Source organism: Sus scrofa, chromosome 1 (genome assembly GCF_000003025.6).
Source record: "Sus scrofa isolate TJ Tabasco breed Duroc chromosome 1, Sscrofa11.1, whole genome shotgun sequence".
Classification (NCBI taxonomy): domain Eukaryota; kingdom Metazoa; phylum Chordata; class Mammalia; order Artiodactyla; family Suidae; genus Sus; species Sus scrofa.
The window spans coordinates 119,406,961-119,432,655 of record NC_010443.5 but is presented as its reverse complement, the minus strand read 5'-3'; the positions used below and the strand labels follow the sequence as shown (position 1 = coordinate 119,432,655).

General features: G+C 44.5%; 1 protein-coding gene across 2 annotated transcripts in view; it reads right to left on the bottom strand.

Moving 5' to 3' along the window:
* Positions 1–25,358, bottom strand: part of MYO5C (myosin VC) — a 129,146-nt gene extending 103,788 nt beyond the window's left edge. Inside the window, exons 1-4 of one of the 2 annotated variants that reach the window (XM_021095283.1) lie at positions 25,129–25,358; positions 7,941–8,051; positions 4,086–4,251; positions 3,072–3,216 (exon numbers count right to left, since the gene is read on the bottom strand). In XM_021095283.1, coding sequence (XP_020950942.1) covers positions 3,072–3,216; positions 4,086–4,251; positions 7,941–8,051; positions 25,129–25,155 — 449 coding nt within the window. In that variant the 5' untranslated portion in view covers positions 25,156–25,358. The remainder of the gene's footprint in view (positions 1–3,071; positions 3,217–4,085; positions 4,252–7,940; positions 8,052–25,128) is intronic. The other variant, XM_005659597.3, reaches the window with a different exon arrangement.

Here is a 25,695-nt window from a genome sequence, read left to right as displayed (position 1 = left end):
GAAAACGTGAGAACCTCCCAGAAATCCAAGGTCCCAGAGGCTCTTCACAGGCCAAAGCTGCAAGCAGATCTCTTAAGCACAAGAGTCTCAGGCCTATGTCAATGCCTTTCTGCATATCCCCACTTAAATATAAAAACACTTTAAAGACATTATTTGGAGAGAAATTACTTGAAATATGCTTGGGAACATGTGTGCTCCATAAGCCAACATGCTCTGTTACAAAATTTAGATATCCTAAAAAATGCATTTAACTTTTCATGTCATAAGATTATGATTGTAGAAGCTTATTATAGTGCCATCCTAGCACCACTTATGTGGCGGGTACTCAGTGAATACAAGGATTCTCATTTAAGCCTCAGAAAAATCCTATGTCACATACTATATATCCATTTTACAGATGAGTCAAACTGACTCAGTGAGGCACAGAACACACAGCCTCCTTATGAACACTGAGAAGACCTGGTCCTAGAAGGGAAGCAAAGATGCTGAGGGGGTGAATAATCCTCCAGGGTCTCTCAGCCACGTAGAGCAGGACTGGGGTTATTAAAGAGAGGCTCTCCTGAATTCCAGTCCAGCCTCAGCAAGTCCAACAAAGACCTGCCTTATGTTTGGTTCTAATACAGTTAGACATATCTCCAGAGAAAACTGGCTCTTCGACCTTGAACCTGGCTCAGCCCCACATCTCCAATGAGCTCATACTGCGGCAGCAGCCCTGGCCTATCAGGCTCTGAGTCACACCCTAATCTTGCAGATGTCCTGGAGACCTGCAGGGGCCAGGGAAATACTAGAACCATGGATGTTTTGGCGTTGTAAGGAAGCTTGCTGTGGCAGAAGCCAAAATAATTGGCAATTTTTTTTTTCCTTTTAGAACTGCACCTGTGTGATATGAAAGTCCCCAGGCTAGGGGCTGATTGGAGCTGTAGCTACAGGCCTACACCACAGCTCATGGCAATGCCAGATCCTTAACCCACTGAATGAGGCCAGGGATCAAAACCGTGTCTTCATGGGTACCAGTCAAGCTGCAATGGGAACCACAAAGTGGCAATTTTTTTTTCAGAAGCTCCAAAACCTTTTATTTTCTGGCATGATGAGGCTTGACTGCCCTCTGCTCATAAGCCTCTACACTACCACCAGGGCTCAGGAAAGGGAGATTTTACAACATTTGTCACAGGCACAGGGCAGATCCAGGTCCAGCTGGTGTTCTCAAGAGCAGAACCTGGCTTGGCTCCCAGCCTCTAATGCATTTATTTGTAAAGGAGAGGGAGTCAGAGTCCCTTGTGGCCTAACCCATTGAGGCATGAAGGGCACCTGCTAAGCTTGAGGACGTGGGGCTCCTGGTGTCCCAGGTTACTAGTTATTAATTAATAATTTTATACCCAACATCTATTCTTTCCTTGCTTCTTAGGAACTAAGCTCCAATTGTTAATGGGCATGTTGCTACCCATATGAAAGACTACATATCCCAGCCTTCCTGGCAGCTAGGCATGGTCATATGAGGAGGTCCTGGCCAATGAGCTGGGAGCAGAAGTGTTCTGTGGGGCTTCTGGGAGGTCTCCTCAACCAGCAGTGTTCCTTCCTTTGGAATACTCTGCAGTCTAGAAAAGAGAGAAGAGGGCTGAGCACTAGCTTTGTCCTAAGGATGAGGGTCCTGCCCCAAGGATCGGGAAGCTGAAAGACATTGATATCTGAGGACATGGTAGAAATGCTGTGTTAGCTCTGGACTGCCCATCAGAATTCTCTGTAGGAGAGAAATCATGCATTTCTTCTTATTTAAACCACTATTATTTTTTCCTGGTTATGAGCAGTAGAACTTGTAATAGATACTCTCTGAGCACATAGCTCACAGATTAGGACTCTGAGGCTGAGGAAGATCAGAGGCTATGTCCAGGGTTACGCAGTAAACAGTGAGCAAGACCCTGAAGTTGAGGGAGTTCAGGTAGGGCTGTGTCCAGGGTTATGCAATAAATAGTAGCAGGAGTTCCTGTCATGGCACAGTGGAAACAAATCCAACTGGGAACCATGAGGTTGCGGGTTTGATCCCTGGCCTTGCTTAGTGGGTTAAGGATCCGGAGTTGCCATGAGCTGTGGTGTAGGCTGCAGACATGGCTTGGATCTGGCATTGCTGTGGCTCTGGCGTAGGCCAGCAGCAACAGCTCCGACTGGACCCCTAGCCTGGGAACCTCCATGTGCCATGGGTATGGCCTTAAAAAGGACAAAAAAGACTAAATAAATAAAATAAATAAATAATAAATAGTAGCAGATTTAGTTCCTGTGTCTCAGGTCTTGATCTGTGAAGTAAGGGTAATGAAGGTGGCTCCATCAATTTCACAGAGGTGTTGCAAGACTAAAGGAGACCACAGTGAAAATTCTTTTGCAAGCTGTAAGGATCTACAAAGATCATTTCACAGATGAGGATGTTGAAGCCAAAATAAGATAGTTATGGGGAAAACAAATTACATATGGAGTCAAAAAATCTGAGCACAAATCCCAGCTCTGCCTTTCTCTTGCTGGGTTACCTTGGATGGATGGCTTCAAATCTGTCATCTGACTGCCTCATCACAGGCTCTTCTGAGGGCATTCAAGATGATGTGTGGGAGGGTGTGCATGGTGCCTGGCCCACAGGAATCTAGTAAAAAGTGTTTGCTAGCTAAACAAGAACTCCACAGGCCATATAAAAAACAAGTGGAAAAATTAGAATGAAGTCCAAGATCTCCTACAGATGAAACCTGTCTTCATATATCATTAGAGTCTGCTGCCTTGGATGGGTGAAAAAACTTAAATATCTCACAGTGGAGAATAAATCAATTTTCTTCCAACCAAACACACTGCAAGAGAAGCATCTGCTATTCCCAGATTGGCAAGACAGACTTGATTACCTAGAAGGGGCAAAACTAGGAAACTTGGCTTAGACAGGGCAGTTTTATATAACAGTCATTTGCTACTTGGTAAAGCAGTCTGCTCTACCACACACCCGCTCTGGTCTGATTGATGGTCTCCCTACCACTGTGAGGGCCCAAAAGAGGTAGTAGTGTGGGGTGAATAAGAGGAAGCCCCGCCTGGCAGGAGGCTACCTGGCCATCTGCTTGTAGGCCTCTTCTGCCACAGCAAATATGTGTGGGTCCATATCACCCATATTCTGCCCACTGTAGGCATGGATGATGGCATCTCCATATATCGGCAACTGCTTGTAAGGATTCATGGCCACCAAGATGATTCCTGGGGAAAGACGGTAAACAAAATGGTGAGATTCTGGAGTTCCCATCGTGGCTCAGCGGTTAACGAATCCGGCTAGGAACCATGAGGTTGTGGGCTCTATCCTTGGCCTTGCTCAGTGGGTTAAAGATCCAATGTTGCTGTGAGCTGTGGTGTAGGTCGCAGACATGGCTTGGATCTGGCATTGCTGTGGCTCTGCAGTAGGCCAGCAGCTGCAGCTCCTATTTGACCCCTAGCCTAGGAACCTCCATATGCCATGGGTGCAGCCCTAGAAAAAGCAAATAAATAAATAAATAAAAATAAATAAATAGATGTGATTCTTACTGTCACCTCTTTCTCCAGGTTCTTTGGAGAAGCCTCAGCTCTGCCACTTATTAAACCTTCTGTATGCCATTGGGCAGTTCACTTAGTGCTTTAAATCTCAGCTCCCAGATCATGTCACCTACATTTCTAGGCTACTCTGAGGATTAGAGGACATGATACGTGGCAATGCCCTAAAACTGAGAGACTCTCACAATTCTCAATGTAAACGTAATGATAATATCATTGCCCAAAATAAGTAATAAACTTATCAAATCCAATGAGAAACTCAAATACGAGCTTTTTTCATGTATGTTTGTCTTGGTAGTCAAATTTCAATTTTTGTTGAAGATTCTCCCTGCCTAGATAGTTCCTTTTATAACAAACCCTCTAAGATCAAATGTCTGGACCTTTTAGATAGAAATCTGGGCAAATGTTTAGGTGTGATTATACATTTTGATAGAAGTCAACATTACTAATATAAACACAATATAAAATGTAATCAGAAAGCTCTAGAGAGCAAGCATGAAGTTTCAGGGTCATTCCTTCTTTCTTAGAATTGCTCTCCTTACCACTGTAGGTGTAAATGAGTTTGGATTCTGCAAATCGGATTCTGAGATTGTGAAGCACTGCAGGCTCGTGGAGATAGCTGAGGGCTGTGAGGTCATTCTCACCCACCAGGATGTCAGGATTACGAAGTGGAGGCAAAGATTCTGGATCAACAGAATAATCCAGCTCCTGTGGATAAAGATGAATTTAAAGTTCTGGAAATAAAAGATTTTTGGTGCTTCTGCTGAATCACTGTCCTTTCTTTTCTACCCCTCTTTGGAGTGATCCCTGACACTCTGAAAAACAAATTTATGTACATCAATGAGAAAATCATCTTTATGGCTGACTTTTGGGAGCCACACCATCAGATATTTGGCTGTGTGCCTTAGGGTTTGTCACTTGCCCTCTCTGGACCTCCCTTCTCTCATCTGTGAAAAGACTGGCTGGACCAGATCAGGGGTCCTCAGAGTTGCAGAGGCCTCAAACAGGGCTGACAGGGAAGCTACCTGGTCAGGGACCCAGGCACCCCAACTCAATTATACCACAGGGGCTCTACTTAAATGTGGTTTAGAAGTTGGGTGCCATCAAAGTTTCCATTTGGAAATAGAATTCTGTTGCTAAAATGACACAATGATTGAAGACCCCTTGAAGTTCTAAGGTTGCTGAATCTCTGTTCAAAGCTGACATACTTGGAGTTCCGGTCATGGCTCAGCAGAAACAAATCTGACTAGCATCCATGAGGATGTGGGTTCAAACCCTGGCCTCACTCAGCAGGTTAAGGATCTGGCGTTGCTGCAAGCTGTGGTGTAGGTCACAGATGCAGCTCAGATGTAGTATTGCTGTGGCTGTGGTGTAGGCCAGGGGCTACAGCTCTGATTTGACCCTTAGCCTGGGAACCTCCATATGCCAAAAAAAAAGAAAAGAGAAGAAAGTTGACATATTTGGTGAGAAGTGTCTAAAGGAGACCATGTGGGTGATGGTCTCTCTAAGACAGGCCTCCTATGCAGCTGACTCCTGTCTGCAGCCTCCAGTGTTCCCAAGGGCTCACATTCCCTACTGCAGGGCTGCCTACTTCTATTATCCTCAGCCTGGGCTAAGGAACTGGCCCAGGATGGCCTCTCTTCTGCTCAATTTCACCAGTGTGTATTCCTAAAGTAGCTGCCTGAGAAGAATGAAGGCAAAGTCAGCATGCCTTGCGGGCCTTTCAAATGTCAGAGCATTAAGGGACTTTATTACCACCTGTTCTATGTACCTTCACTTTCATTTCATAGCTTGGGAAAATGACTTGAGCAAGGTCACCCAGCAGGCTTGTTTCTTTTCCATCTTCCCAGGCTGCCTTCCTTTTCATACCTGGTCCTGGACCAGCAACACAACATGACCCAGCCATCCCTTATCAAGAACCCACTCTGGGAGTTCCCATTGTGGAGCGGTTGTTAACAAATCCGACTAGGAACCATGAGGTTGCGGGTTTGATCCCTGGCCTTGCTCAGTGGGTTAAGGATCTGGCCTTGCTGTGAGCTGTGATGTAGGGCTCAGACGCGGCTTGGATCCCACGTTGCTGTGGCTCTGGTGTAGGCCGGTGGCTACAGCTCCAATTGGACCCCTAGCCTGGGAATCTCCATATGCTGCAGGAGCAGCCCTAGAAAAGGCAAAAAGACCGAAAAAAAAAAAAAAAAAAAAAAAAAAACCCACTCTGCAGGCCCTATGCCAAGTACTCAGCACTGTTTTTTCATTCAATCCTTGAAAATGGTTTCTAAGGAGGGCATGACATACCCTAACAGTTAATAAGCCAGGTTCAAAGAGGTTAAGCTCCTTGTGCAAAGTCACACAGTTATTATGTGTCTGGCTGACTCTGAAGCTTGCATGGTGATGCCTCTGGTTAACAGTAACAGCGGTTTGGTTTGTTGGTAGGTCTGTTTTCCATTAAGAGAGCAGCTCAGGGCCATCCAGAACAACTGGGCATGGCTCCTCATAGCAGCTGCCTGCTCTTTACCAATGCAATTATATTTACTGACCTGCCCCAAGCAGGATATTCTTAAGCTACACACTTTTGAGAATAAGGAAAAGTACTATTCACATGTAAGTTTAACTTTCCCTGAGTTTTTCTATTATCTGTTTTAAATCAACAACTTTTTTTTTCCAGTTTAGCCATTATGTGCATGAGTGTGTGTTGTGTGTGTTATGTGTGATATGTGGGAGAAACAGAGGGAGAGAGAAAGACAAACAAAATGAACAGTTGTTGGGGAAGGGGGAGAAAGTGTGAATGTAAAGAACATAAGATTGACAGTTGGAGACAGAGGTGACATTTTTTCCACACAAAGCAGGCTTTGTCCTTGGAGGTATAGACAGAGGGTTAAGTTAAAGAGCAGGCTGGCTGCCTGCCATCTTACCTGCCTCTCCTCTTCCTCCTCCGGGCAGCTGGTTCAGGGCCAGGAATGTGGCCACCTGAAGCACTGCTCATATTACAAAAGCAGCTAACTGCCACTGCAGCTGCTGCCTTGAGATTTTTCTCCCCAAAGCCATCTGATCCATAATCAGAACATTGACTATGCAAAGGAGATATTCAACTAGTGCTCCAAGGAGTTTCTGATGGGAAAGGAAAGGCTTAAGTGGAAACAGCAGCTCCTCTGCTTCTTATATTTGCACCCCTCTCTCCCCAGGAATGATCTCATCTGATCTTTGGCAGCCCTGTGATATGGGACTGTTACTAAACTCACCTCATGTGGGAGAGGTCAAGGGTCGCTCACAGACTTAGTGAGCAGCTGTGGCAGGATTTGAATCCAGATAGTCTCATTCTATGGGATGTGCCCTTAACAGCTGTGTTTGTCTTCCCTCTCAAGATCTCAGGAAATGGCTCCTGAATCCAGGACACTATGTCCTGTCTTTACGGAGATCACTTCCATGCCTTGGAGATTCCAGCATTTTTATATTCATGTGATATTCCCCAGACTAATTCTAACATCCATATTGATCACAAAGCCTTTGTCCAGCTCTGTACCAAGATACTGGATTCTAAAAACCTAAGGTCAGCCTAGTGATGGATCCAGTGGGATGTCATTACAGCTATGGTGGTAAAGGACAACTCATGATTGATACCTAAAGCAAAGGTGAAATCTGTAGAAACTGGTAATCAAAAGCCATGACTGGCCTTTGAGAGCAACTCCTCATGGGCCTGCTCCACCATGGGGACAACCACCCATGGTCCCACTCATCCCTTGCCTCTCCCTCACCATGCTGGCACTGCAGAGCCTCTTCACAATGTCTACGAAGCAGGGCCCTCTTGTCCCCTGTCCCATCTCCCACGGTTCCTCCAATTGCCTTTTATGCTCCCTCCAGGATGTCCCAATTCTTACTTGTTTCTATCCATCCACAGACTAACTTTCTCTCCCTCTATTCTCCACACACCTCCCTCTCCTTTCCTTTCCTATCTCCCTCTTCTGTGTCTCTTCCCCTTCCCATCTTGATGTTTTTTGTCTTGGGCTTAAACTACTTCCTGCCCAAGTTTCTCATCTTCATCTAGTCTCTGCACTGAGACTCATGAAACCAAAATGGAAATAATTTTCCAGCATTCTCCCCACAATGCTGAACCCCTGAAAGGTAACACAGAGCAGAGCCCTGTCTGCAGCATTTCATTTGAGAGAGTGGCCCAGTTGACACAGGCTACTTTATGGTGTCATTAGGGTGGGGTGGGGGCAGGGCAGATGGGGAGGGGTACACACACCTGGGTGGAGCCACAGCACCAGCTGACCATTGCAGGTGCTTGCTCATGTGCCCTCCTCTGGGATGTTCCCACACCAACCATCTGCCTGTTCCCCTGCCCCACACACACCCCAGTTACTCCTTTATCCATCATGGTGGCTATGACTGAAGATCCTCACCGTGCCATCCTCCAGCAGGAGTTGTAGGACTTTGTCGCCAATTTTATAGTCCTTTGCTATTTCAGCAGACTTCCACACTTCTTCAGGATCCGGAATCCAAACCCTGTTGTACTGACCACAGAATAAGACAGGCTTAATTTCAGCACTTTAAAAACAAAACACAGGAGTTCCCATCATGGCACAGCACAAGCGAGTCCGACTAGGAACCATGAGGTTGCGGGTTCGATCCCTGGTCTCGCTCAGTGGGTTAAGGATCTGGCATTGCCGTGAGCTGTGGTGTAGGTTGCAGATGTGGCTCGGATCTGGCGTTGCTGTGGCTGTAGTGTAGGCTGGCAGCTACAGCTCCGATTCAACCCCTAGCCTGGGAACCTCCATATGCCACTGGCGTGGCCCTAAAAAAAAAGGACAAAAGAATAAAAATAAAAAAATAAAAAATAAAAACAAAACACAAATCATTAGTTGATTAGACTCAGGGAGATTTCTTTCTGTCTGCTAGATCATTAAATGCATTAGGAATACCTTAACTTAATTTTTGCCTAGGAGGTAAGCTTTAGTGTCTTTTCAATGCACCAGGCCTAGCTGCTTCATTTTGTAAGTAACAGAATTCCCAAAGCCCCCCCTAAATACATCTTGAACATGTAAAGCCTGAGAGTGGAAAGGAAATAGGTGAAATCAGAAATCTTCATGGGAAGATCTAATCATTGTCTGCAGGAGTTGAGCAGTGGAATTTGGTTCACCACTGGTGGGCTGTGGAGCTCTGGGCCAGAGACTTAATTTCTTATGCCTCATTTTTTTTTCCTCATCCTTAAAATGAGTACAACAATACCGACTTCCCAGGTTTGCTAGGAGCTTAAACTAGACTGTGCAGTTGACAGCACTTTGCAAAGTGCTATGGAAATATCGTTATCACAGTCTTATCACACTGGTCAGCCTCCAAGGATTCCCTCTGTGGGAAATGTGGAAGTTCCCACCGGGCTCAGTGCTTACGTACAAGTCCTTAGGCAGAACCATTCTGCTATGTGCTGGATTGTCCCTCCAGATTCATATGTTGAAGCCTTAACCTCGAAATGTGAGTGTATTTAGAGGTAACATCTTTGAGAAGTAATGAAAGTTAAATGAGGTAATAAGGTCCTGATCCAATAGGATTAATGTCCATATAAGAAGAGATACCAGGGAGTTTACACATACTCTCTCCACTGTGTGCACAGAAAATAGGCCTTTGGAGTTCATGGCGAGAAGACAGCTGTCTGCACCAAAGGGAGAAGCCCCTACTAGACACCAGTCCTGCCAACACTTCTCAGCCTCCAGAACTGTGAGAAAATAAGCATCTATTGTCTAAGCACCCAGTCTGTGGTATATTGTCATGGCAGCCCAAGCCAACTAACATACACATCTAATATTCACACCCTGGGAAGGGGACAGGTTCTCTCCAGAATTCACCATTGGCACCTGAATGTTGCTTAAGATAAACACAAGGTAATTGCCACGTCCTTACACCACAGATGTCATAGAGGCCCATGATTCATTCCTCTCGATCCTCCACCCACGCTGTCAGCATCATGCACTGATGATGTATCACTCTCACCTAGACCCCACATCTCACCTTCTGTGGTCACCTCTTGGTTCACTTGTTCATACAGTCGTTAATTCATTTCTTCATTCATTCAAAACCTAGGCGTCTATTATGTGTATGTCTGACACAATGCTGGGTTACCAAGAAGGAAAGATCTCTCCTCTTAGTCATCATGGTCTTCCTACTAATTCAGGCAGTCTCTAACCTGAAGCTGCAGGTACATCTGTGTATGTTTGTATCTCTCCGCTCACATATTGGTGGTTTCTATCAGTGGGGCACCCCTACAGGATATCCCAAAGTCCTAGGACATAACCAGGCCAAAAGGAAAAAGATTGGGAAGCACTCATGTAGAGACATTAAGCAGCACCTAGGAAAGCTCCTGAATCCCAAAGGCTCAATAGCTCACAATCCCCATCAGCATCTAACCCTCATTTCCCGGAAAAAAACTGGCTTCAGGGCCTCTGGGTTCTCAGCTCCGCTGCAGAGCTGAGATGAGCACCCAGTCCAGTCCTGCACCTATAGTGGTACCTCCTTTCCACCTCCTTACACTCACAGGCCAAAGGAATACTGATTCTTTGGCAGTGTCCCTCACTGGGAAAATGGACTTTCTGAAGGAAACTGTCAAGTGTGTAAACTCTTCTAACAGGGGACATTGTACCTTTAGAAGACAAAGCAGCACTTTTGCCAAAGTGCCATCCAAGTACAATCCCTGGGCACTGAATTGGCACCAGGCACCGTCCTTCACTCTGGGGAAAGTCATAAACAAGACACTATCCTTTGTGAATCTCTGCTTCTTCACAGCTGAGAGGGCAAACCCCATGACCTAATGGTGACCTAGACATGGTCTGCTGGTACCTTTCCACCATGAGGGAATATTCCTTTGGGGTGAGAGGTCATACCTTCAGGAGTTTTCACTTACAAAAAAATTCTGGGAGTTCCTGTGGTAGCTCAGCAGGTTAAGAACCCAACACAGTCTCTGTGAGGATGTGGGTTCTCTCCCTGGGACCCAGTGGGTTAAGGATCCATCTTTGCCATGAGCTGTGGCACAGGTCACAGATGCAGCTCAGATCTGGCACTGCTGTGGCTATGGTGTAGGCTGGCAGCTGCAGCTCTGACTTGACCCCTTGCCCAGGAACTTCCATATGTCCCAGGTACTGCCATAAAAAGAAAACAAAAAAGTTCTGGGCAGTAATTACGACATTTTACTTTCTTCACTATAGTTTTATTTATTTCCTATAAATTGCATGTTTTACTTTTATAATCAGAATATATAATCTTTAGAGGCAAATATCAAAATATATGTTCACAAAAAGACTTGTACACAAATGGTCATAGTAAATTTATTCATCATGGTTAACAACTAGAAACAGACTCTATGTCCACTAATATGAGAATGAATAAATATTCATACAATGGAATATTACCTACCAATAAAAAGAAAAAATTACTGATACAAGCAAGAACATGAATGAATCTCCAAAGTATTAGGCTGAGTCAAAAAAGCTGTACACAAATGAGTACATCCTTTATGAGTCCTTTAAATGAAGTAAGAGCAGGTAAAAGAAATATACATCACGTGAGGGAAAAATCAGAACAGCTGTCTCTGGGGGTATGAGGGGCCAGAAAGGGAATCTTGTGGGGTGATGGCAACATTCAATACCTTGAAGGGGTTTGGGTTACATAGGTGCACTTTTCTTTATTATCCTTCCTTCCCTCCCTCCCTCTTTCTTGCTTCCTTCCTTCCTTTTTCTTTTTCTGGCCACACCTGCAGCATATGGAAGTTCCAGGGCCAGGGGTCAAATCAGAGCTGCAGCTGCCAGCCTTCACCACAGCCACAGCAACACCAGATCCAAACTGCATCTGCACCTATGTCTCAACTTGCAGCAACACCAGACCTTTAACCCACTGAGTGAGGCCAGGGACCAAACCTGCATCCTCATGGGTACTAGTCAGGTTCTTAACCTGATCAGCCACAATGGGAACTCCAGATACACTTTACAGACCTAAGATTTGTGCATTTCACTGTCTAGAAATTTTACACAAAGGACCAAACAAATATGGAGCTCTTAACACGCTAAAATAAGCATACTAAAATATTTAGGAGGAAATGTACTGCTGCAATTACCCTAAATGCTTCAAAAAAGAAGATCAGCTGAGGACTGGACAGAAGGATAGAAAGATGGATAGACCTGTGATAAAACAAAAATGTTAAGGTATTTGCCAGAATATAGGTGGTAAGATAGATGCTCACTGTAAAATTTCTTCAATTTTTTTGAATACCTTAAATTTTCATAATAAGAAGTTAAAGGAAATAAAGAATAAGTATACAACAAAGTTTGGGGAATTCCCGCTGTGACTCAGCTGGTTAAGAACCTGACTAGTCCCCATGAGGATGTGGGTTTGATCCCTGGCTTCACTCACTGGGTTAAGAGGATGGAGTATTGCTGTGAGTTGTGGTGTAGGTCGAAGACACAGTTCAGATCTGGTGTTGCTGAGGCTATGGTGTAGGCTGGCAGCTGTAGCTCCGTTTCAACACCTACCCTGGGAACTTCCATATGCCATAGGTGCAGCCTTAAAAAGAAAAAGAAAAAAAAATTCTTGTTCCAGGACTAGACTAGGACAAAGTTTGTTGGGGAGCACATCTATTAATCTATGAGCTAATTAATAAAGATGCCTCACTTAAACAAAACATATATGTATATCACTGGCTGCATATCAATCAAGACTACCAAAGCTATTTGGGTTGCTTTAATTCTTGACAGATAGGTAAGAGTAGGAGCTTACTGAAATGAGTCATAACTTGTGAGAAGAGAAGGAGGGAAAGGGGGAAAGGAAAATGGAAGAATGACCTGGCAGGTGATAACACATACTCAGAGATACACACCTATGCAAATAGGTGGACAGATGCCTCACAAACAGACACACCCCCACACTCCACACATACTTGTTGCCATGGGCTACTATATTCCACATAAGGTTTGCTATTAAAAGCATATATCACTAACCTCATAAAGCTGATACCGTTAATACTTTTTTATTAGATATTTTTATGATAATTTGGAATATCCCATTTATCAGAACTTGGCAACTATAGAATTTTACAGCTGAAAGAGTACCAGGATATTATCTACTCCAAGTTGTCTGTCAAAGTTCTTCTTCTTTTTTTTTTTCTTTTTTTTCTTTTTAGGGCTATACTGAGGCATATGGAAGTTCCTAGGCTAGGGGTTGAATTGGAGCTGCAGCTGCCAGCCTACGCAGCCACAGCCAACACTGGATCCCAGCCGCATCTGCGACCTACACCACAGCTTGCAGCAATTCTTAATCCTTAACCCACTGAGCAAGGCCAGGGATAGAACCTTCATCCTCAAGGATGTCAGGTTCTTAACCCGCTGAGCCATGACAGGAACACTTCAAAAGTTCTTTTTAAAGCTGCCGAAAGCTTGCTTCAAATGAAATGGTAGGAGTTCCCATTGTGGCGCAATGGTTAACGAATCTGACTAGGAACCATGAGGTTGAGGGTTCAGTCCCTGCCCTTGCTCAGTGGGTTAACGATCCGGCGTTGCCATGAACTGTGGTGTAGGTCGCAGATGTGGCTCAGATCCCGCGTTGCTGTGGCTCTGGCATAGGCTGGCGGCTACAGCTCCGATTGGACCCCTAGCCTGGGAACCTCCATATGCCACGGGAGTGGCCCAAAGAAATAGCAAAAAAAAAAAAAAAAAAAGGCAAATGAAATGGTAGAAGCCCACCATGTCTTGCTGTGGTCCCTCAGGCACTTCCATGGAAGCCTGGAGCTCTGAGAACTGATGCAAAAGTCACTAAGCCAACCCAAGGCCTTTGTTTCATTGATCCCCATACTCAAGCCCAGAGAGGTCGATAACTCACCCAATACCACACAGAAAATCTCAAGGGCCAGGACTCCATGGAGTCAGGCCCTAAGATTTCTTCTCTGAACTACTTGTTAATTAAATGAGTCTAGCCCTGAAAATAATCCTGAACCCTCAACTGCAACTATCTACTGAATAGTGCACAGGCTGGTTTGTTTCAGCTAAAAGTAGCATTAAATGTTTCAGGATATGCGGAACTAAAAGTCTGCTTCTCTTCTGGTGTGAACACAAATGGCCTCCCCAGCCCTGGATTCCCCAGGTCGCCTTCACCCACCAGGCCTGGTGCCTCTGCCAGCAAGGCTGCACACTGTTTAGGGCCCCGCAGCTGAGACCCAGCCTGGTAAGTAAACATGCTCAAGTTTACTCGGTTCCACCTCAGTTACACCCATTCGGTCTCCCCCTCCTGCCTCACATTCCTCAACCCATGAGGCAACACTACATCCAGAGGGAGAGTGAACTTTACAGCATTTGGACAAACAGTGTGACTGGCTCTCATGTGACCTCCTCAGGATGGCTCCTCCCATTGGGGCAAGAGCCTCCAGATTCAGGCCAACTGCCAAGCTCGCCAGGGGCCACCGGCAGCAGGGCCAGGAGAGAAGAGCGGTCTGCCTCCCACACCTTTCCTGAGGAGGGAAATGCAGGTCCAGGGAGGCTTGGGAATGAGACACAGGCATCAGAAGCACTGACCCTCAGAAGTGGTACATCCTCAGGAACAAGTGGAATCTGCCTACCCCACATGCTCAGATGAGATGAACATGACATCTTCTCTTGTCATCTGCCTATCTAAGAGGTCTACTGGCATCAGCCACCTTAACTGCCTAAAGACTTTACATGGTGTACAGATGATGGGGGTTTTCTTCCTAGCTACTCCCTGGACTGGAAGGGGGTCTCCGCATTCTTGGTCAGCCAGGTGGGAGCGGCAACACTATACTCCCTCTCTTCCTCCTCCTCTTTACTCATTCCTCTGCTCCCCAGCCTCCTCCCCTGTCCCTCCAGGTCCTTCCCAGCCTCTCCTCATGACAGGCTGTTTCTGGAGAGTTTCATCCATTTCTAGAGCTTCCACGACTGCCCTGGGGTCTGTGCACCATTGGGCCTCCAGCCCAACCTCTCAGTGGATCTAGACTATGTTTCCAACTGTCTCCCAGAGGTCAGCCCCTACATGTCCTAGGACACTCAGAGATTCCAAGCTCGAGTGATCATGATGTCAAATCCAAACTGGCTCCCTCTCCTCAGTTCTCTTGCTCCTCTATTCAGGAACCTGGGACAGTGCTGGACACCCCCTACCTGATTTTCTCCACCCACAACAACCAAATCAAATGGTCATCAGGTTCTAGAAAGCCTACATCTTAAAGAGGTCTCATCTGTCTGCCCTATCTACCCCCAATGCCTTGGCCATCAATCAGTACCCCCTATGCTGACCCCATCAATCGTCTCTTGACAGGTACCACTGAGTGCTTCCTTAACCTGGCTGAGCACTGGTATCTGTGGACATACAGATTCCTTTACCCATACCTAAATCAGAATTTCCATGGATGAGGCCCAGCAAGATGAAAGCTCTAAAAGAGTCTCCCCTTAGGGATTTTGATGAATGTCCTTGCCTGAGAGTCACTGTCCTAAAAGTTTTCCTACTCAGGTCTCACATTCTTTTCAGTCCAGCCTCTGCTTGCTGCCATCCAAACCACTAGCAGTTTCTAGAGCATACCAAGCTCTTCCTTGCTCTTTGCTATGCATTTCTGTTCCTCCAACCCCTGGCACCACCTCTCTCTCCCACCACTGAGCAAACTACTCTGAGCTGTCAAGAACCAGTTCAAGACTCCCATCTGCAGTACTTTCCTCACTTCCCTCCATCCCAGGCAGGAATGGATGCTTCCTCTTGAGAGCTTTCTCTGTCCCTTCCCCAGGTTTCAGGTAACTTCCCATCTCCACCACTGGCGTGTGAACTTCAAGAGTGTTATTTTAGTGCCCTAGAACCCAGTAAAATGATTTCTCCATGGTTATCACACCATAAATATCCACTGAACAAAAATGAAAATTCCCAATAGTTCAGTTGCACTAATTAAAGACTAAACTTGGTATTTTAGTCTTTTTTTTTTTTTTATTTTATTACAGTTGGAGTTCCCATTGTGTCTCAGCAGGTTAAGAACCTGACACAGATTCCCTGAGGATGTGGGTTTGATCCCTGGCATCACTCAGTGAATTAAGGATCCAGCATTGCTACAACCTTTGGCGTAGGTCACAAACATGGCTTGGATCTGGCATTGCTGTGGTTGTGGCAGCTCCCATTTGACCCCTAGTTTGAGAACTTCCATATGCTGCATGTGTGGCTGTAAAAAGAATGAAACAAAGCAAAACAAACAAAAAATTGTATTATAGTTGATTTATAATGTTCTGTCAATTTCTGCTGTATAGCAAAGTAACACAGTTATTTATTTATATATATATTTATTTATACACACACACACACTCTTTTTATCATATTATCTTCTATCATATTCCATTACAAGTGATTGGATATACTTCCCTGTGCTATAAAGCAGGACCTCATTGCTTAGTATTTTAGTCTTTATATCCCCTTTTTTACTCTTTTGAAATACCATATATAATACAATGGATAAATCTAATTTTCCAGGGTGGTTAATGACATACAGAACTTGAAAAGTTGTTTAGAGGAGCCAAATGTAAAGTTATTAAACTGAATTTTCACCTTATTTTATACAAAGACCCTGGACTGCATTTCTCTTGACCTTGCACATCTGAGTTCTGACCAGCAGAACTTCCATGAAGATATCTTGCAAGTTCCTTAAGCACAAGGGAGAGAAAAAGATGGGTGAAGGATAATATAATTTATGACTATGTGGCTAAAACTAGTCATAGCCTGCGTCCTGATTAAGTAGAAAAAGCAATTTAAGAAAGGTCTTTAGAAGCATGCTACAGAGCTTTAACATCTTACAAACCATTTATCACTTTCACCGATATATTAGATAAAAACCAGAACACGTGTGTCAAATATGCAGCTGAAATGATTAGCTAAAGACGATCATGATTTTAAAAGGCTTCAGCAAGCTGTAGAACATCAAACATGATGGAAATTTTAATAGGAGTAAATGTAAATCCAACATTTAGATGCCAAAAATTAATTGTATTTACAATAGCATCAGCATAAAAAAAACCTAATTTTTTTAAGCATTAGGTGTCAGGTTTTATGCTAAGGACTTTACACAGGTTATTTAATCTTTGCAATGACTGGTAAGACTTAAATCCATTCTCTGGGTGTGGAAACTCAGAGAGGTTAAGGAACTTGCTCAGTGTCATCCAGTTAGTAAGCAGTTAGGAACAAGACTTAACCCTGGCCACCATGAATGTATGTTCCAGGGCCAGCATGTAGCATCTCTCCTTAAAACAACAGAACGTTGACTTCATGCTAGCCTGCATTGAGGACAGCTGACAGGAGGCTGAAGTCCCATAAGTTCCATGGTACTCGTAGCTGAGCAGACCAGATCTAGAGAACAAGTACCACTAAGATGGTTATCAAGGAATTGAGATTCACCCAGAGGAAGGTGGCCTTGATGGTGAAGGGTCTGGAATGATGCTATAAGAGAAAAATTAGTGGTACTCTCACTTTCCTCAAGCTTTCAGTGGTGTCCATATCTAAGTATCTCCATATCTTGATACAATTCCTGGTACCCAAAATCCGGTCCCCAACTCCTTTCTGAAGCTATCCCATGCTTGGTGCCTTTCTTATATCTTCAGATTCCAGTCCTCTACTGGTTCTGTCATTTCAGTCTGTGATCATGCCCATGTATCCCCTCTCTCCCTCACAGTCCTACTGAAAGAGAAGCAATGTCAAGGACCTCCTAGTGGCCAAATCCAATGACGTTTCCTCAGTCTTCATCCTCCTTGACGTCTCTGCAGCTAGAGAACTGCCTGCTGAATTGTTAGTCATTGATACACATGGTCTTTGTTTGCATATTTCATGTTTATGGTCACAGAGCAGATACATCTTTGTGCCCTCGTTTTTCACATAACGTTAACATTTTCTCATGTTGTTATGAATTCTTCATAAGCAGCATTTTTAATGGCTTCATACTATTCTACTTTCTATAATTCGCTTAACTCTAGCCCTCTTGTTAGACACTAGGGTTGGTTCCATTCTAGTTACTGGTAAGAAAAAATCTAATAAATAACCAGATGTTAGGGGAGGCAGCTAAAAAGTGGATGGACTTTCCAAAAATCTATGTAGGGGGGAATGATCAGATCCTTTTAAGAGAAGGAAGATGATAAGGGTGGTTGAATAAGGTGGTGATAGTAGGAGTTATTAAGAATACAGGCTTTTATCAAACTCTTAGAAGAGAACATAGGCAAAACACTCTCTGACATCAACATCATGAATATTTTCTCAGGTCAGTCTCCCAAAGCAATAGAAATTAGAGCAAAAATAAACCCATGGGACCTCATCAAACTGAAAAGCTTTTGCACAGCAAAGGAAACCAAAAAGAAAACTTATAGAATGGGAGAAAATAGTTTCAAATGATGCAACTGACAAGGGCTTAATCTCTAGAATATATAAGCAACTGAAACAACTCAACAGCAAAAAAAGCCTATCAACCAATGGAAAAATGGGCAAAAGACCTGAATAGACTGTTCTCCAAGGAAGATATACAGATGGCCAACAAACACATGAAAAAATGCTCAACATCCCTGATTATAAGAGAAATGCATATCAAAACTACCATGAGATACCACCTCACACCAGTCAGAATGGCCATGATTAATAAGTCCACAAATAACAGGTGCTGGAGGGGTTGTGGAGAAAAGGGAACCCTCCTGCACTGTTGGTGGGAATGTAAACTGGTACAGCCACTATGGAGAACAGTTTGGAGATACCTTAGAAATCTATACATAGAACTTCCATATGACCCCACAATCCCACTCTTGGGCATCTATCCGGACAAAACTCTACTTAAAAGAGACACATGCACCCGCATGTTCATTGCAGCACTATTCACAATAGCCAGGATGTGGAAACAACCTAAATGTCCATCAACAGATGATTGGATTCGGAAGATGTGGTATATATACACAATGGAATACTACTCAGTCATAAAAAAGGATGACATAATGCCATTTGCAGCAACATGGATGGAACTAGAGAGTCTCATACTGAGTGAAATGAGTCAGAAAAGACAAAGACAAATACCATATGATATCACTTATAACTGGAATCTAATATCCAGCACAAATGAACATCTCCACAGAAAAGAAAATCATGGACTTGGAGAATAGACTTGTGGCTGCCTGACTGGAGAGGGAGGGAATGGGAGGGATCTGGAGCTTGGGCTTATCAGACACAACTTAGAATAGATTTACAAGGAGATCCTGCTGAGTAGCATTGAGAACTATGTCTAGATACTCATATTGCAACAGAACAAAGGGTGGGGGAAAAATGTATACATGTAAGAATAACTTGATCCCCATGCTGTACAGCGGGAAAAAATTTTTTTAATTATATATAAAAAAAAAGAATACAGGCTTTTAATCTTAGCTCTGTCACTTCTATGTAACTTTAGGCAACTTACTTAATTTGAGCCACTTGTAAAAATGGGATAGCAATATCTAACACATGGCTTTGTTTATTTAGATTAGATGAAAGACATTCTGAGAATAAATTTCACAAAGTTCTGAGGATTGCATCGGGCACATAGGTACTCAGTGACTATAAGATAACGGTGACTGTCATCAACATCACTATCTTCATGGCCATAGCTCTTTCTGAAAGCTGAAAAACTCTTTCATTCAAGCATGCACATATCGTTTGTTGAACCCCTACTACCTCCTGTACTCTAGAAACTCTTGTTCAACAGGGGAGACAGAGTTAAGGAGCTATTTTAAGTCATCATGAAAGTGCTCAGATGGAGAGGCTAACTGCAAAGATTTCTCAGAAGAGGCACTGCTCCATGATGTGACTGACAAGGGGTTAATCTCCAAAGTATACAAACAGCTCATACAACTCAATACATATTAAAAACAAAACAAAACAAAAAAAGCAGAAGAGCTCAAAAAAGAGCTAAAGAGACATTTCTCTGAACATGACATACAGATGGCCAAAAGGCATATGAAAAGATGCTCAATATCGCTAATTATTAGAGAAACACAAATCAAAACTACAATGAGGTATCACTTCATACTAGTCAGAATGACTACCATCAAAAAGTCTACAACTAATAAATGCTGGAGAGGGTGTGGAGAAAAGGGAACTCGCCTACAATGATTCTGGGAATGTTATTTGACGCAGCTACTATGAAAAACAGTATGGAGCTTCCTTAAGAAACTAAAAATAGAACTACCATATGATCCAGCAATCCCACTCCTGGGCATATATTTGGAAAAGATGAACACTCTAATTCAAAAAGATACATGCACCCCAATGTTCACTGCAGCACTATTTATAACAGCCAAGACATGGAAGCAACCCAAGTGCCCATCAACAGATGAATGACTTAAGAAAATGTGGTGTGTATATACATATATATATATATATATCATTAGCCATAAAAAAGCAGAAAATATGCCATTTATAGCAATATGAATGGACTGGTATGATAGGACCTTAACATCATATTAAGTGAAGTCATAAAAAGACAAGTATTATGTGACATCGCTTATATATGGAGTCTAAAAGGGAATATAGGAGTTCCCGTCGTGACTCAGTGGTTAACAAATCCAACTAGGGACCATGAGGTTGCGGGTTCAATCCCTGGCCCTGCTCAGCGGGTTAAGGATCCGGCATTGCCGTGAGCTGTGGTGTAGGTTGCAGACACGGCTCAGATCCTGCGTTGCTATGGCTCTGGCATAAGCTGGTGGCTACAGCTCCGATTCGACCCCTAGCCTGGGAAACTCCAAATGCCATGGGAGCGGCCCAAGAAATGGCAAAAAGACAAAAAAATAAATAAATAAAATAAATAAATAAAAGGTAATGTAAATTATTGCAGGATCATATGGTAGCTCTACTTTTAGTTTTTTTTTAATTTTTTAAAAATTAAAAAAAAATTTTTTTTTTTGGCTTTTAGGGCCACACCCACGGCATATGGAAGTTCCCAGGCTAGGAGTTGAATCAGAGCTATAGCTGCCAGCCTACATCACAGCCACAGCAACGCAGTATCTGAGCCACATCTGTGACCTCACGGTGATGTTGGAGCCTCAACCCACTGAGAGAGAGCAGGGATTTAACCAGCAACCTCATGGTCACTAGTCGGATAGGTTTCCACTGAGCCACTAGGGGAACTCCTATTTTTAGTTTTTAAAGGAAACTCCATACTCTTCTCCACAGTGGCTGTACCAATTTACATCCATTCCTGGGCATATATCTAGAGAAAAACATAATTTGAAAAGATACATGCAACCCAATATTCACAGCAGTGCTATTTATAAAAGCCAAGACATGGAAGCAACCTAAGTGTTCACTGATGGATGAATGGATAAAGATGTGGGAGATTTTCTATTTCACACAATAGAATATTACTCAGCCATAAAAAGAATGAAATAATGCCATTTACAGCAACATGGATGGACCTAGAGATTATCATACTAAGCAAAGTCAGACAGAGAAGGACAATTATCATGTGGAATCTAAAAAATACTAATACAAATGAACTTATTTATAAAACAGACAGACTCACAGACATAAAAACAAATTTATGGTTACCAAAGGTGGTTGGGGGGGAATAAATTAGGAGTTTGGGATTAAGACATACACAGTACTATATATAAAACAGATAATCAGAAAGAATCCACTGTATGGAAACTATATTCAATGTCTTGTAATATAATATACCTATAATGGAAGAGGATGTAAAAATAGTATATTATATATATAAGTATATACATATAACTGAATCAGCTTGTTATATACCTGAAACTAACACAATATTGTAAATCGACTATATTTTGATAAAATTTAAATAATACAAATGAATGTATATACAAAGCAGAAACAGATTCAGACACATAGAAAACAAACTTATGGTTACAAAGGAGGGGGATGGGAAGGATAAATTAGGGGTATGGGATTAAGAGATACAAACTATTATATAGAGAATAGATAAGCAACAAGGATTTACTGTGTAACATAGGAAAATATATTCAATATCTTATAATAACTTATAATGGAAAATAATCTGAAAAAATATATATAACTGAATAACTTTGTTGTACATCTAAAATGAAACACAATATTGTAAATCAGCTATACTTCAATTAAAAAAAAAAAAAAGAATAGGCATTGCTTAAATTGAATTTGGAAGGTGCAGGTTGCCGGTGAGCAGAGCAGACAGATACTGTGCCAAGGCAGTGAGCAGCGAAACTGCTGGAAAGCATTGCAGGAAGGCAAGAAGTCTGGCAGAGCATGAGCCAAGGTAGGAGCTGGCAGGCAGCAGAGATGATGCAGAGGTAGGGCCTTGTGGCTTGTCAGTAAGTCTGAAAGTGACAGGAGCTTCCGGAGGGGCTCAAGTAGAGAATGGCCTGACCGGTTTTTCTCAGAGAACTTTCAAAGAGTGAAAGTGCTGAGTATCAAATGCTCTGAACATTTCTAAGGCATGTTGTCAAATAGCTTTTGAAAAGGGATGGGTCATTTTATACTTCAACTGGCAGCAACGACTCAACACACTTCCTCCTAGGAGTCCCCTTTCTCAGAACCTCTCTTCTTGTGGGTCCCATGCAGGCTCTCCTGTGTCCTCCTCCCGGTGATGGCTCTGGGGTCCCTCTACCTCCTCTCCCTCCCTGTACAGATGCATCCCCACCATCCAGTCTTGGCCCTGTTCCCTCTCTTGACGAGGCCCTCACTGCCTGGGCTTCGACGGCTACCTCTGGGCAGAAACTCCTGGCCCATCTTCCACACCAACCTCCAATCACCCAGAGCCCTGCCCCCTGGGAGATCCCTCACCACCTCAAGCTTTGCAGGTACAAACTTTGCCTCACGACTGACTTCCCTCATATCTCCTCCTCATGTCCCCATGACAACAGCACCACCTGCTTCCATCATCCGATTCTAACCTCATGTCTAACCTCATCCTTGGCTCATCCCTCTTCCTCACATGCCCCAGTCCAGTGCCTCATTCTCACCTACCTCTACATGCTCTCTGGGCTCTGCTTCCATCCGCCATTTCTAATACTGCAGCCTTCATTCTTCCCCAGACACTTAGGATAACCTCAGAATTCAGCTACCTGACTCCAGCCTCTCTCTCAGGGCACAGAGCCTCATGGGCACTGCTGACATATCCACCTGCCTAAAACACTGCCCTTGATCCTGTCATCCCCACTCAAAATATTCACTGGAGTATAAAGCCCTGACCTAACTGGCTTCCATGACTCTCCCCTTCTCACCCTTATCTCCCAGCAGACTCTTCGAGGCCTTTCAGCCCTCAGTAGATTGAATTACTTGGTATTTCTCATTTCTCACTAAGAAAACTCCTTGAGGCAAGACTACCACTTTAAAATTTTTTTCTCACCTCCCTCAAGCATAATGTTTTATATACAGAAAGTGCTAAACAATATTTTATGGAAGATAAGTGCCTGTGTTTAGTGCAGGAAGGGAGATTAGACAGGGGCCAGACAAGTAATAGCAATGTAAAGGTGAGGGGGCAGCCTGCAGATCATGGAGTAGGTGTGGATGCCACATAGGAACTGGCTGCCACACAGGGATCCCTGAATGAACAGCCCACCTGTCACCCTTCTGCAGGGTCACTACTCGCCTCTGAGTGCAGAAATAAGTTTCAGGTTATTTTAAAACAGTGTGTGGCTATGGCTATGCAGGGAAACAGAGCACTCCAGGGGGTTCAATATGGCCAAGGGTCCCCAGGTGCAAACTATGACTTAGGCCAATTAGCTAGATCTGCAGACTTGGGAAGGTGGGAGGGAGTGGTAGGGAAGCAAGGGAGGGAGTTTAAGATTTTGTCTCAACTTAAGGAAGAACTCTTTAACAAAGCTAGTTCTCTAAAACCTAAACAGCCAGTTTCACAAATGGGGGAACTTCCCACCTCTGGAAGTGACAAAGGGGCAGCTGGCCACCTGAAAAGGAGGTGGCAGCCAATGGACACAGGCACTTACTTGGACACAAAGGAGATAGAGACAGCCATCAAGGCTCCTTCTTGGGAGTTCCCTGGTGGCTCAACGGATTAAGGATCCAGTGTTTCCACTGCTGTAGCATGAGTTAGATCCCTGGCCTGGGAACCTCTGCATGCCACAGGAGAAAAAAGTGTGCCTCTGGCTCTGGGATTCTCAGAATCTGTGTCCACCCAAGTTCACCTCTAGAAAACTCTTCCATATTTCTTTTCCTACACTGTGCTTGGTACCCAGTTGGTATCTAATAAATATTTGTGACATGAGGCTCTTGATGGCAGGAGTGCTCACATCTGTGTATTTTTTGCTTCAGGAAAAATTGTTATCTTAAAATGAATGAATCAACATTTTTCTCTGTCCTCCGACATACCTTCCAAGAATAGTTCTGTCCAAGAATTTTCTTTTACCTCCGGTAAGTTGAAAACCTAAGAAGCTCTGTTGGATACCTGGTGGCTTGCAAGGGTAAAACTATTCAAACACGATCTAGTTAGAACTTTAGTGAATGGAACGCACCAGAGGGGGAAATAGCCTTTGGTTAATTTTTATTTGTACTGTTACTAATTAAGCAAAATCGAAGAAAAAGCCTTGCTGAAAGCACTGAAACAAACTATTTACAACCACCTTTTACATCTTTTTAAATGTGTAAAGTGTCTTTTTAAATGTAAATCTAGGGTATGCGTCCAGGGAAATGGATGAATTCTAGACTCATCCACCTGAATAATGAGGACCATAGATTTTCCCCACAGGAGGATCTAGCTTTATGGCTATTTCAAAAGGGCCAACACTTTCACATTTTTTTTATCCAAATCATTAACCAAGCTCATCTCAGAAGGTTCTGGGCACCCTGTGGGAATGCTGGCCATCCTAGATAAGGGGTTGAGCCCTAGGATGGGGGAAGAGGAGGTTTCAGAGGAATCCGAGAGTGATTCCCTGAGTCAAGTGTATGTGAAAGATTGTTTTGTTTTTTAACAAACTGTAAAGCGCCCTATCAATGTGGGTAAAGAGCCTGTGACTGCACGTCAGGTCTGCGGGGTTCCCAGGAGCCCTCAACTTCTATGGATGAGGCCTGGGCCATATGCCCAGGCAGCTGCAGCTTCCGGCGCCAGAGGAACGAAAGTGTGCGTGCAGGTATTCTGAAGACCCAGGAACTCTAGACAGCGTCCTGACTACTGCGGTCCGAGCGTCTGTGCTGGGTTGTTCAAGGGGCTCCCAAGGGGGAAGATTACGGATGGTATTATTCGCCACTGTCTGAGGTTTTCTACGTCTCCGTGGGCAACTCTGATCCCCCCTGTGGCTCAGGAAGAGGGGCCGGGAGGCGCGGGGGACCCGGACAGACACGCGGCCCCCACACACTGGGAAGCTCGGGCCGGGAGAAGCAGCGCCTCGCATTCGGTCTTCCCATCCCGAAGGGACCCAGGTTCCCAGGGGGCGCCTTCCCGGCGAACACGGACCTAAGCCCTGGGACAGGACGCGGGGGATGCGGGGGCACGCCGCTCCCCAAACCTCCAGTCCCTAGGCGGCCCATCCCCGCCGCGAGGCGCCAAGTGCACAGGTGCGCCTGGGCGCCAAGTACAGTCAGCACGATCTTCCCTCCCGCAGGTCGGGGCACCCTGCCTACCTGCGTGTACAGCTCGGCCACAGCCATGGGCGGGAGAGGGCAGTTCGAGGGCCGCGGAGGTGCGATGCTCGGGGGTTGGGCCGGTATCTCCGAGGCACGGGGTCAGGCAACCATCAGCGTGGGCCCCACAAATCAACGCTGAGCCATCTTGCAGGGGAAGTTTTCCAGAACCAACTAACTTTCCTGAGGGCTGGAGGCCCCGGCGGAGAGTCGCGGATTGGTCCGTCCCGGCCCACCTGGCGAGGCTTTGCTGCGATTGGCGGGGCGGGGGCGGCGGGGGCGGCGGGGGTGGGTGGGGGGAGCTCTCCTCTGGCAGGTGTCCGCGGTAAAATGGGTCCACCTGGCGGGAGACGGAGAGCTCGGCCAGAACCAGCAGGACTGAGAATTCGCTGACTCCCAAGGCAGGAAACAGGTGTGTTCTGAGGTGTTCCCAGCCCAAGTTCTAGCTCCCCAAGGAGCAGAGACTATAACTATTTGCATAGAAAACCTAAGAACATCAACTATTAGAACTTGTTAAAAAGTTCGGCCAGGTGACCATATTCAAAATCAGATATTAAAAGGAATAAT